Source organism: Dipodomys spectabilis, unplaced genomic scaffold (assembly GCF_019054845.1).
Source record: "Dipodomys spectabilis isolate Male_0828 unplaced genomic scaffold, ASM1905484v1 ptg000095l, whole genome shotgun sequence".
NCBI lineage: Eukaryota > Metazoa > Chordata > Mammalia > Rodentia > Heteromyidae > Dipodomys > Dipodomys spectabilis.
The window spans coordinates 12,668,538-12,682,038 of record NW_024870772.1 but is presented as its reverse complement, the minus strand read 5'-3'; the positions used below and the strand labels follow the sequence as shown (position 1 = coordinate 12,682,038).

The 13,501-nt window shown below is 34.9% G+C and overlaps 1 protein-coding gene across 1 annotated transcript in view; it reads right to left on the bottom strand.

Annotated features, from left to right (window-relative positions):
- Positions 1-13,501, bottom strand: part of Diaph3 (diaphanous related formin 3) — a 446,709-nt gene that overhangs the window by 204,272 nt on the left and 228,936 nt on the right. The window contains exon 21 of the mRNA XM_042685827.1: positions 99-338. Within this exon, the coding sequence (XP_042541761.1) occupies positions 99-338 (240 nt within the window). The remainder of the gene's footprint in view (positions 1-98; positions 339-13,501) is intronic.

Here is a 13,501-nt window from a genome sequence, read left to right as displayed (position 1 = left end):
CACATCAAAATAAAAAAAAAAATTCAATAATGTAATCAGGGCTGACATTTAAGAGCAAGTGTTCAGGCAAATACGTGTTTTAAGAAAAACAAACTCACTTTACAGAGAGAACTAAGGTTAAATCCGAAGGTTTGAGCATTCCGGGAGCCAGCATTCATGTAGTTTCCCATTAGCAACACAAGTTCCAGCAACTTGCTAAAGCTTTTGCTCTTCTTTATCTCTTCACAGGCACTACTGACAGCCATGATGTCAGGTTTGATGTTGTTCACCTGCTCTTCAAACTGAAGCTTAAAGAGAATAGCAGTGAGCCGTGGCCGTAGTCTCTTCACATTGCTCATCTGATTGAAAAGAAAATAGCAGATTTCCTTTAAAATGCATGGTATACTTTAGTACGGTACGATTGCAAGTAATCTGGGATGATTTATTGGTATGACAGATCCGAAGAAGCAATATGTCCCCTGAAACTGATGGCAGGAAGAGAGAAGAGAGTTCTGCTTATTTCTGTAAAGAATCCAGAGTCATCCCTCAAAAACACAAAATTAACAATTTAGATGTGCAATGAAAAGAAAGCTTTAATGAAACAGTGATGTCTAATTAAGTAATAAAGTAAACATGATTTTTTAAAAAGGCTGAATTTTAAAAATGTAACAGGATACATAGGCAACAAATTACAAAGCATTCATATCATGATCTTAAATCAACTCTGTTCAGTATTGAAATTCACGAGGTCATGTTTAAAACATATTCAAGAAAGGTCTAAAAAAGGTTTGTTTTCTTCAAATAGCAATTGCTGTCCTCAGAAGCCCTGCTGACTAACAGTGTGTGTTAGATAGAGGGAGAGTAAATAGGTCCCAATTTGTGCTAAATTGACTTTCTTCAGAAACACAGAGAGTAGAATGACTCCTGACACATACTAAATTAGCAGAATCAGAGTGAGAAAACATGGGAGTAGCAGGAGAATGAGGTGGTACAAAGCCACATGTCTATCACATGCCATGTAAGTCCTGGTTGGGAATTCTGTATTTCTCTTCTGGGGATGTGGGTAACTGTCTATTTCAGAAAGAACAAAAGGGCTTTGTACAAATGTATAAAAATAGAATAATGATAATTGTGAAGAATTGTTTAAAAAGGGTAAGAAGATGGGAAAAGAAAGTATTACAGGGAGATGATTTGATCAAAAACATATATATATGCATAGAAATAAATTATATATTGTAGTATCTGCAGTTATTTCTCTTTTTCCTTAGGTTTATTCCCTTTTGTTGCTTTTTTAAAGTTTCTGTACATTTTGCCTTGTATATTTATCTGATTTGGGGAGGTTCCGGAAAGGGAAGCACAGAAATTGTGGGACAAAGGATGAACCAATTCAGCAGTGATACTCACTAGAAACTATGTTGGAAAGGAACTATACAACTGGAGGTAAAAGGGGACAGAAGGGAAAAAAGTAGGAGAAAATCAGGGAGAGGATGACCCTGTTCAGAAAAAAGTGTACTCATGACTTTACTCATGTAATCACCTTCACAATAAATTTTAAATAAAATATACAAGACAATATAAAAAAGAAAGATATTACAATGAATCTCTATAATAAAGGGTAAGGGCTAAAACATAACATTTGTTCTATGAACACAGGGGAGGGAATGACCACTTAGAAGTAGACATAAAGCACACTGAATGTAACTACATATGAATTCCTCCACTGCAAGGAATTTAATGAATTTATTATTTGAGATTTAAGTCACATGGATGGCAATATAATAGTTAAATTGTTGAAGTTATGCAAGGAAATATCAGATATAGTTTGAGGCAAGGATGGACACAAACAGTGACTAGACTCGTTCTTATTGTTCACTAACCCAAAAGAAAAAGCTAAAGTACAATGTTATTTGTAGAGTGTCAAATACGATGAAAAAAAAATCAGGTACAGAATTGAATTTGCTCATGTATAATACTTATTATTTTCAACAACATACAGCTAGGGGAGTAGGTCAGTGTTAGAATGTTTGCCTAACATTCATAAGGTTTTGGGTTCAATACTTATTACTGAGGGCAAAACAAACAAACAAACAAACCCAGAGCAAAATAAAATCTACTAAACAAAAGTTATTTGACACCTTTAAGAAAAATAGAACCTAGCCAACTCATCTAACAAAACTGAGCAATGGAATAAACTTTGAGTAGACACTTCTGAGAAAATGGCTTCAAATAGACTGAATCATTACAGGGACTCAAGCATTTCTTTGGCAAATAATTTAAATATCCAATTTATACCTAACATTTTTCTCAGCTACATGACATATGTTAATTTTCACATAAGCAAGATACTAAGAAGTCTAATAATACATAAGTTAGTAAGAATTCATAAGATACTTTAGTGTTCTCAATTCCTTGGCTTCAAAGAATGATTTTAAATTCCCTTATCCACGAATCTCTTTTCTTCCACAGAAGAGTAAAAGGACTGCAAACACAACAAAGACTTAATATAATGTTTCATAGAATAAGTCTATGATATTCTTAACAGGGGATCACAATAGCCAAATTTCTAAGAGCACAGGACTATATAATAAAACATATTAAAATGAACTCCAAGAATTGGAAACAAGACGTTCTTATTATGTCCTGTAAGCAGTTACTTCTTTTGTTGTTATTGTTGTTGTTTCAGTTTTCTGTGCCTTTTGTCTTGTATGTATGTATATCTGATCCATGGAAGGAAACAGCAGGACAAAGGATGAACTAATGCAACAATAATAGTCACTATTTCCACTATGTTGGAAATGAACTATACAAGTTGGGGAGGGGTAAAAGGGAAGGGTAAGTAGGAGAAAATGAAAGAAGGGATAACAGTATTTAAAAAGAAATGTACTCCTTACTTATAACTGTAATCCCCCATTCATAACTTTTACAATAATAATATATAAAAACAAGTTTCATAAACTATAATCAATGTAAAATGATGAAAGACAAGGATGACACTATTAAAAAGTAAATTCTTACTGGACATGAGTTGATCCTTTAAGGTACTTAGTACACAAAGTAGGGTTAAAGCAGTTTAATTCTCATAAACTCATTTAATTTTCTGAAAATATGCATCAAAATAAATTTGCATCTGTGGGCAGTGGTTTCATCCATAAACCTTATAAACGGCAAATGTCTATATACTACATTGGTAACATGAGTAACACTTTGACAGTTAATATGTCCTTTGGAATCATACATACGAAAAAAAAATGTTTTCATGTCCTTCATAAAATTATAGCCATTCACAAGATGTTCTATTTTCAACTGCAGCCCTCATTCAAGATTATGAACTACTTGGCACTTCGCAATAAACACAATAAGAATCCTCTAGTTTCCCATGCCACATCTTAGTATTACAAAACATTATTATCTAACATATATTAATGTACTGTTTCATGCACACAGAGGAGAAAAAAATTGCTTAAATGCCTACATTATACCACCCCAAAATATGTTCAAACACTCCTGCTGACAAGCTAACCATATGCAGCTAACATAAAGTAATTAATTTTCCTAGAAAAATATAACCTAGATTTGTATGAGTAATGAGTCTATCTGGCACTAGGGACAGGTACCTTGGAAAGATAAAGTCTATGATGTAATATGAAACAAAGTACTATAAGTTCATAAAAATCCCTGACAAAGCAAAGTCAGCAAAGGTAACCTAGAAACAGAGCTTTGAATGAAACATTTTTCATTGTATGTCCTTTTCATGTGGTTCTTACTTCCAACTTTCAATAAATTAGTGTTTTGACTAATATTAAATAAATGTATTTTAAACAAAACTACTGAGCTGGAATGACTTGACAGGTCATCTGGAACTTATTCCTGTCCTTAGTTTCCTCATTAGTGGTACAATTCTCACCTAGGTCCAATGATTGCCCTTCACAAGGAAAAAAAAATTCAACTACACCTAATGTTCATGATCTAAATTTTTTGACCTATCATAAGAGAAGGGTATGGGCTAGGCAGCTGGATCAGTGGTAGAGTGCTTGCCTTGCATGCATGAGGCCCTAGGTTCCTTCCTCAGCACCACATAAACAGAAAAAGCTGGAAGAGGTGATGTGGCTCAAATAATGGAGCGCTAGCCTTGAGCTGAAGAGCTCAGAAATAGTGCCCAGGCCCAGAGTTCAAGAACCACCACTGACCGGGGGAGGTGGGGGGGGGGGGGGGGGGGGCGGCTTAAAATCTCATACTGAAATCAAATTTTATTTCCTCAGATGGAAGCATAGAGTAAAAAGGAAAAAAAATGCCTATGTTTGAAAAATATTTCCTTACCTCACTTCTATCCATATTTTGCTTTCTGTTCCATTCTCAAGAAGTCTAGAAACCTGCTTGGCTGCCAAAGTCTAAACTAAATGCAGAAATCAAGACCAATGATACTTGAATACTATTCCAAGGACAACAGAAATTTATTTTTAATAAAGAGTGAAGTTATAGTAAAAACTAGTAATTAGAATGATAGAAGGTAGAATTTCTTTTCTATAGAGGAATCTTGTCAGTTTATTGTTATGAAATGTTATTAATATAAACTCATAACCCCAAATTTATGACAATCAGTTATAATCTGAAGATCAATCTGAAAAAGTGAAAACACTTGTGTCCTTATTATTATTGTTTTTTGGGGGGAGTTGTAGGGCTTGAACTCTGGGCCTGGGCACTGTCCCTGAGCTCTTCAGCTCAAGGCAAGTACTCTACAAATTGAGGCACAGCACCACTTCTGGTGTTCTGGTGGCTAATTGGAGACAAGAATTTCACGGACTTTCCGGTTGGGGCTGGCTTTGAATCACAATCCTAAAATATCAGCCTCCTAATTAGATAGGACGTGAGCTATTGGCGTCCAGCTGTCCTTACTATTTTTGAAGGCACATATCAATGGTTCTCACACCTTTCCCATACTACCATCCACAGACATACCAGAATGAATGAGGAAAGTTTAAAAGCAGTAACTGAGGGAAATTTTTATTTCAAAGTTTTGCTTGGTAGCAACATATGTGATGGAGGAACAAGGTAAGGTGGATAGAACTGTAGAAAACCAATGAACCAACAAGTACAGACTGGGCCCCACTCACTGCTTTGAGAGGCACAGAAGTTATGGCTGCCTGTGTAGCACATATTGTATAGGACATAGTACATATTGTGTAGCTCTTCCCATCTGTCTTAAATGGTAAGGAATAGGTTTCCACAAGAAGATGTAATATCCCATAATTGTATCACATGAGGTGTTCACATATAATCTTAATTTTAGTCAATTTCCATGGGGTCAAAAAGAATTAACTTGACATGGCACATCACACATATTTGACATTATGCATGGCTGTTCTTGTGGTTTTTTTCATAACTAAAAGGTTATCTAAAGACAACTTGTTCAAAATGAGGGGGCTTTTTTTTACTGAACCCCAATCCAGTCTTGCTTCAAATGAAATTTTAGCTCATATTCTATATACGTACCATTCTTTCCTAAAGTCAATCATACAACTGACCATTCATTTAATTTTCTAATACCACTGAGTAGATATTTCATAAATACGTAGCTATAAGGAATAATAATATAGGGTTCCAGGAAGCTTAAGTGACAGCTTCAAGTCACATAGCTTGTAGAACCTGGGCCTCCAGCTAATTTGCTATTAATCAGGCTCTCATAGCACTCAGAGCATCAGTGTATGGAAATTAATGCTCACAATTTAAAAACCATCTGGAATCAAACTCCCTGGCTGTATTTTTACAAGAATGAATGTTAATTTCCTTCCAGTGGTTATAAGGTGCCACATGGTAGAGAATGACCATGTAAGCTCAGCCTGCTACTGTGTCAATACTTCTTTCATTTCTTTTTATTAACCCCAACAACTTCCTAACTATGCTAAATTTTAAATAATGTTTCCAGGTCTCTTACAGAGAGACATCCTGTAACAGACTCCACTCCTTGCTCATATTTGTCTACTAGTTAGTTTTTCATTTTTCTGTGGGAGTGGATGATAAATAAGGATGTGAAAAAAAATGTGTCTTTATGAAAGACAGAGAAAATACTTTGTAGCATGATCTAATAGCAGAATGAAGACACTTAGAAAAAAATTTTGAGCTCCACTCTCTAATTATGTGAAAAAATATGTCTATCTTCTACTGTTAGCAGGCCAGTATGTTCATGATCTCCAGAATTCTCAAGAAAAAAATGAAGTTAAATTCATTTGGAAGAAAGGCTTCAAAAAAAAAAAATAGCTATTCAAGTGCCGTATGTTTGAGGAGTACTCAGAATAAAAAAAAATGTTTTTTAAAATAAATGTGCTCATGTGATATTAAAGCTGCTATGCTAAAAATTATTTAAGAAAACCATAAAACATCAAAGTGCATATGGTACAGTTTTTACATGTTTCATAGGAGCAAAGTAAAGCCAAGACTTGTACATTTATACTCTATAAATCTGCCTTCAAAATCTCTTGACTCTTCTGCTCCATCCTATATAATGTTAAACTCTACATTAAAATTTTCAATTTAGTTATTGAACTTTTCAGTTTGAATGATCCCATATGGTAAATGCTTACCATTTTCATTGTACTGAAAAGATTGCTTAATTAAGACTAGGCTTTCCTTTAACTCCCTAAAGATCCTTGCCTTCGGTGCCTTTAGTTCTTTGAACATATACAGCACAACCACTTCTATTTGTGTAAGTAAAATCTACATAAACTGGGTTATTTCACATCTTACTTATTTTTATTATACCCCATATTATTATTCTTAAATTTAATTTGATATTGACCAGTCATTCATGTAAAGTGTAACCAGTGTGAGTTCTATGGTATTCCTTTGGGGACTGCTTTTTACTAGACAAATCAGAAAGTAGCTGATGATATTCAGTGGTTCAGTGAGTTGGGTTTCACTTTAATACTCTGTCACTGCTAAGTCATGAAAATTAACAAGTGCTTTCCTAGCCCTATTTAGTCTCCAAATTATTTTCCTTTCAGGATTAGTCAGTAGTTGGTGTTTGGTGGGGATGGAGTAGAAGCAGAGTAGATCTTAGATCCTTTACTCTTCTGTGGCCCACTCTTAATAGCACATTTTCTTTTGTCTGACTGAATACCACCGGTGGTTATGAGGTGTTAAGAACTATTTTCTAACAGAGGCAGTAGCCCAGTGCATCTTACTAATTCTAAACCTCTAGATGGTTCTGTTCCACACTTAGCCAGCTTATCAGGCAAGTATGGCTGGCTGTAGAGCGTGAGAACAGTGCAACTGATGAACACAGACTCAAGAGAGACTGACACAGTGCTTACAGAAGAACAGGGCCTTGCTCTGTAGAGGAAGAAAAGGATTTCAGCTGGTTTGCTACCATGAACTTGATCCTTGCCTCCTATTAGCAAAGAAAATTACATCCTCTGCTAAAATTCACTTATTTTGCTATAACTGAAAACTTTTCAACAGCTCAAAGGCTGGGTGTTTATGACACTCATGATTTTCTCTTTTCACAAAGATGTAGTTTCCATCTTTTGTCTGATCACAGTTGAGTTGTATATTTTTCTGAAGTTTAATCATTATGTATAGTATATGTATATTTGTTTAAGTTATTCTTAATTATTTTTAGTTTTTCCATGTTACTAGAAATTGAATTTTTTAATATTTTTTAAAATTTCAGCTATTAAAATATTTAAGGTGTGCTGGCTTAGCCACTTCCTTACATCTTGTAATCTCACCTCCTTCCCACTACAGTGTGTATATGTGTGAATATGTGTGTGTGTGTGTGTGTGTGTGTGTGTGTGTGTGTGTACAGATACCCACAAACTTTTCCCTTCCCATGTTACTTGTTTGATATAATTAGTAATACACACACACACACACACACACACACACACACACATCTAGGAGAAAATGCTTTGTAAACACAGGGAAGCATTTTACACATATATAAAAAATTGATATATAGTCATCAAACTTTACATCTGCATGATTAGCATATTCAACAGAATGCACATTGCAGTATGAACTCAATTTTATTAAAACTAAACCCTAGAGACTGCTCCAGGAATAATGGGGCCTCCGAGGGTGTGGCATAAGAATGTAAATAAACCAGAGATATCTGTAATAATTAAAACACAAGTCACAACTGGAAGAATTGACAGTAATTTAGTACTTTAAGCACAGATTCATCTTTTCCATTCTGTTTCTCAAGTAGATTTCAAGAATATATGTAGACATAGGTAGTGAGATTTTCACAGTTTGAAAAATGCACTAGATGATAGATCTAAAAAAGCAACTTTAAAACAATGCTGTTTGCAAAGTGATGAATCATTAGAGACCTTTTTGCTCAAAGCTACAAAGCACTCTAGGCTTTATTTCAAATGAATGATGCATGGCTAGTAATTAGTATGTGACTGTAATGATGCTTTGTTTTGTTTTGTTTTCCTAAATGAAACAAATTAAACAGATTGTGCCATAAAATTTCAATACTACAATACTACATCGATGGTCTAACTAGAAAGCATCATGCTTCCATATCAAAAATGATAAAATAGAAAATATAACCATTAAAAAGCAAACCCTAGCCAGGTGCTGGTGGCTCACAACTATAATCCTAGTTATTCACAAGGCTAAGATCTAAGGGTCACTGTTCAAAGCCAGCCCTAGCAGGAAAGTCCATGAGACTCTTGTCTTCAATAAATTACAAAAAGAAAAAAGAAAAGAAAGAGAGAGAGAAAGGGAGAGAGAGAGAGAGAGAGAGAGAGAGAGAGAGAGAGAACTGGAGCTATGGCCCAAGTGGCAGAACACTAGCCTTAAATAAAAGCAGCTTGGGGACAGCAAGCCTTGAGTTCAGGCGCCAGCACTGGCAAATAAATAACTAAAAATTAAAGTTTAAAAACCAAACCACACAATTCTATTATAGACTCAAATGCTCCACTTTCTAGCTACCTGCATGAAAAATTTTAAATCACAAAGCTTAACAAACAGGTAAAAATTGATAAACACTAAAAAATAAAATTTTATGCATACAAGTATTTTTTTTATTTTTATAGTAAGAACTCACTAGCTGCTCTTTGGAAATGTATAGCATTTTCAAAATGTGCAGCACAGGACCTGAAAATAATCAACAAATGGCCAGTACAAAAATAGATATGGTTATGATGAAAAGCACAGTGTTGTTTTTCTTGAGGTTCCTTCTTTTCCCAACAATACTGTCCTAAGATTTAAGTTCCCAGTATATTCTACTTTAAGTTTGGCTTTCTACTGGCATCTCATTACCACTGATTAAACAAATATACTAGAAGCACAATAACCCCTTCCTGTTTTTTAAAAAATTTTTTAAAAATTGAGAAATTAAAAAATTTGAGAAATCATTAAAATGCTTATAAATGTGATACTCCTATTCAAGAGTCACTTTGGCTAACGCCTGTGAACTTGCAAGCAGTTAATTAATTACATGTTCAAGATTGATCAGTGGATGAGGTAAAGGTATAATTCCTGAGGTGTAATTCCAACCAGAGGACCCATTTATCTGTGTGTTCAAAAGCTAGTACTGTTGGTAAATATTCAAGTTGGTGCCATTTTGAGAAGACAGAGTCAGGGCTACTATTAGTAATTCAGGAGAAGTAACCTGTGCTAGCTTATTAGCTTATTGAAGTAAAAAGGGCCTTTTCTTATAATATTTGTTAACCAACTCATCCTTTCAAATAGCTACCCAACATAGTTTAAATAACCAATCTTTTGCTTGTGACTTTGTCTATGCCAATTTACAAAATATTCTCTTTTGCCACAATATTAGAGTCAAAGGAGCTTCTGTAATTATTCCAAATACAAACCTATTAACAATGACACTTGGCCGTGCTTCTTAATCTTGAATGGTTTATACTATTTCTACATTGGGACAAATAACATTCACTTAAGGACCTCAAAAAACAAATCATCGGTTGTTCAGAAATTTGGCTAGTGTTTGGGTTCTTGACTTAGCTTCCATGATGACTTTTAGGGAGGACTCAAAGCTCTGTGCTAGATTTCCATGAAACTCCATTGTCTGTCAGTAATGAAGTATGCCCACTGCTTTGTGATGATGTGAGGTATAGGATCTGGGGCTCACAATTTAAGTACAGTGGGGCAAGTAGGAAGATGCTAAGACATGAGGAAGTGAAAGGGAATACAGCTGAGGCTAAGACAGAATGTGGCAATCTGGCTACTGACATAGACATAAGGAAGAATGAAACTGAAAAAACACATAGATAAACCTGAATTTTAAGGAGATTAAATTGGTGGGAAATGTAGTCTCTAACTTGTCATACACAGCCAACAGTAAAACCCATGGATAATTCCAAAGGGGGATATAAGAATTCAGAGTAAGAAGAAAGTAGTCAAAACCACAGTGGCCATACATTCTTCCTAGGGAGAAAGGAGGAGTGAGGCTCTGAAAGCACATAACAGTATAAGAAATGACATCACCTAGACAACTGAGTAACGAAAGAAAACAATGCCCAGAAACTCAACTAGTTTTCTTTTAGTTAAGATTCAAAATACAGAATGTTTCTTTCTTTTAATTTTGGATCAGAACTTAGATAAAAACATGAAGATAGTTGCAGAGAAATTCATAATACAAAGCTGTTAGAAACATAAATTCATTTTACTACAGAGCCATTAAATTGAACTGAATGATTTGCGAATTAATGGTGGACACTGGATCCAAAGGGAGTTACTTACATAGGGAACATTTATGAAATAGTATAAAAACTCTACTGCCCATAGCATAAAACTTCAGTAATACTATATAGCATAGTACAAAAGGAGGAGACATGTATCATAACATCAATGAACATAAAAATGAAAGGAGACCAGGCTAATCAGTTTCAGTAGAAAGTCACAAAGCATGAGACCCTAAAGACTCTTAAGTCTTGACTAAGTTAATGTGTAAATGTAAGTCTATGTCATTTATAGATGATACAGTTCAAGCACCCACAAATGTCCTACAGATAAGAATTTGGGCAAATTTTTAGATTTTCCTAACAGAGAGAAGGTTGGGCAAATACAACAAGTCAAGTAAGTTGAAAGTGGTGATGCTGGTGGTATATAACCTAATGTTACTATTTTACAAAAGAGGAAAATGTCGTTAAGACATTCCATATCCCCTCCGCTAAGTAGAGATAATATCTGGACTTGGATACAAAATTGGCATTCCTGGAAAAGAAAGAAAAATGGCAACAATAATGGATAATAGCTGAGCTGCAGGATAGGAAACTTGACCCAATGTTAGAGGAAAGAAAATAAACACATCCATCCTTTCAAAAGACTGAAGTCTGGTATGGAAGATAAGGATGTTTAATGAAACACACAATTCAATTCAAAATAAAAACATAAGCAAAGCAAAGAACAAGGGTGAAGGAGAAGGAGAACTCAGATAAGTACTAGAATTAACTCAATAAATATAGGGCCAAAGCGGCAGAAGCTCTGTTCCGGAAGCAACAGGTAAATCAAAATAAAAGTATACAGTTCATTCTGCATACTCTGACATTCTCAAGTGCTCAGTTCCAGAGGGCAAATTTTATTGTGAACCTGAAGATAGAAAATGAGGAAAAGCCTTAAGGGAAGTCAGTGGTAAGAGGTCAAGAGCTATTCAACATCTCTGGCCATAAAATAAATACAAATCAAAACAACATTGAGATTCAACCACACCACAGTTAGAATGGCTATTATCAAGAAAACAAACCATAACAGAAGCTGGCTAGGATGAGGCCACAAGGGAATACTTCTACACTGTTGGTAGGAATGTAAACTTATTCAGTATGGATGTTCCTCAAAAAACTAAACATAGAGCTACCCTATGACCCACCAATCCCACTCCTGGGCATTTACCCAATTGACCATAAACAAAGCCATATTAAAGCGACCAGCACAACTAAATTCATTGCAAAATTGTTTACCATAGACAAGATATGGAATCAACCCAGATGCCCCTCAGTAGACAAATGGATAAAGAAAATGTAGCGTATATACACAATGGAATTCTATTCTTCTATCAGAAAGAATAACATTGCCCCATGTGTAAGGAAATGGAAAGACTCAAAAAAAATTATATTAAGCAAAGTAAGCCAGACCCAAAGAAACATAGATTGCATGGGTTCCCTCATTTGTAATAAACAGACTGTGCCTATGGATAGTAAAAGACAAAAAACTGTACTTGGACATGATAATTTAAACATCACCTTTACAATTAAAAAAAAAAAGAATAGTAATCAAACAAGGCAGTTCACCTTATCAGGCTCCTTAAGGGAGGAACAGAAGATCCCATTCCTGACTTTCTAAAGAAAGACCACTGTTGGTTATTTTGTTTCTACCAAGAAAAGCTACAAGACTGATCCTGAGCAAAAATATCATATATGTCAAACCCACTTTCACAGTGGTTCAGCAGTGAGTCACAAGAGATGAGATGAAAAGAACTTCAAATGCAAGTATTACAGCAACAGCAAATACTAGTAAGCACAATATATAAATTACATTTCTCTGCTGTTCTAAATCGTACCAGAACCATAATACATATTTTAAACAAAGAAAATGAAACTGAAGGGTCCTTAGAACTTGTCTCATCTCATAGAGAATACATGCAAAATTCATAGTTCAAACCCATCTCTATTTAATCAGAATAGAAAAGCAATAAAGGATGGCTGGAAGTAGTTAGAACACCAAAACAAGGCTATTTTATGCCAGATTCAACAGTAGAAAGATTTGTTAGGCAAGCCTCCCTAAGCATTGAACTAAATATTTTGAATCTTTTATTATTTAAAATAAATCATAAGGAATCAGGAAAATGTACTAATTCTTTCATTGCACATTTACTGGGTGCTAATTATATACCAGATATTATTAAAGATAATATGATTTCATTAGTGAATCTGAGAGAATGATTCATGGCTTCATGGTGAGCCCATTGGTAGACTAATAGATAGGCAAGTGGACAGAACTTCTAAACACACTTATTAATAAGAAGACAAGAAATACTAAGGAGTAAAAATGGCAGAGACAAGGGGAAAAAAGTGCAATGAGCTACAGAACAGAGGACCACCAATAGGGCATTCAAAGAAGATCTCAATAAACTAAAGAACATGAGAGATGAAGGCCCAAAGAGAAGAAACAACAAGAATGTGATGTGTATGTTTGACAATCACACCCTAAGAATGCATCTGGCACATCTCAGAAACAGTACAGGGGATGATATTAAAGATGACTTGGGCACAGTAATAGCAGGCAAAGGAGGAAACACTGGTAGGTACAGATTATGTACAGCATTACAGCCCACTCTGCAGTAGGAAGCCATTTTAGGGCTATATATAGGTACAAATGGAACATTAGCTGAGACTAATTGCAAGATGCAATGTAAAGAAGAGACTGTGTTAAGGCTGGAAGCAGTGACAAGGGTTATAATCTCAGCTACATAGTAGAGATCAGGTAGATTATACTTCCAAGGACCATTGGTGGAAAAAATGAGACCATATCTGAAAAAATAACATAAAGCAAAAAG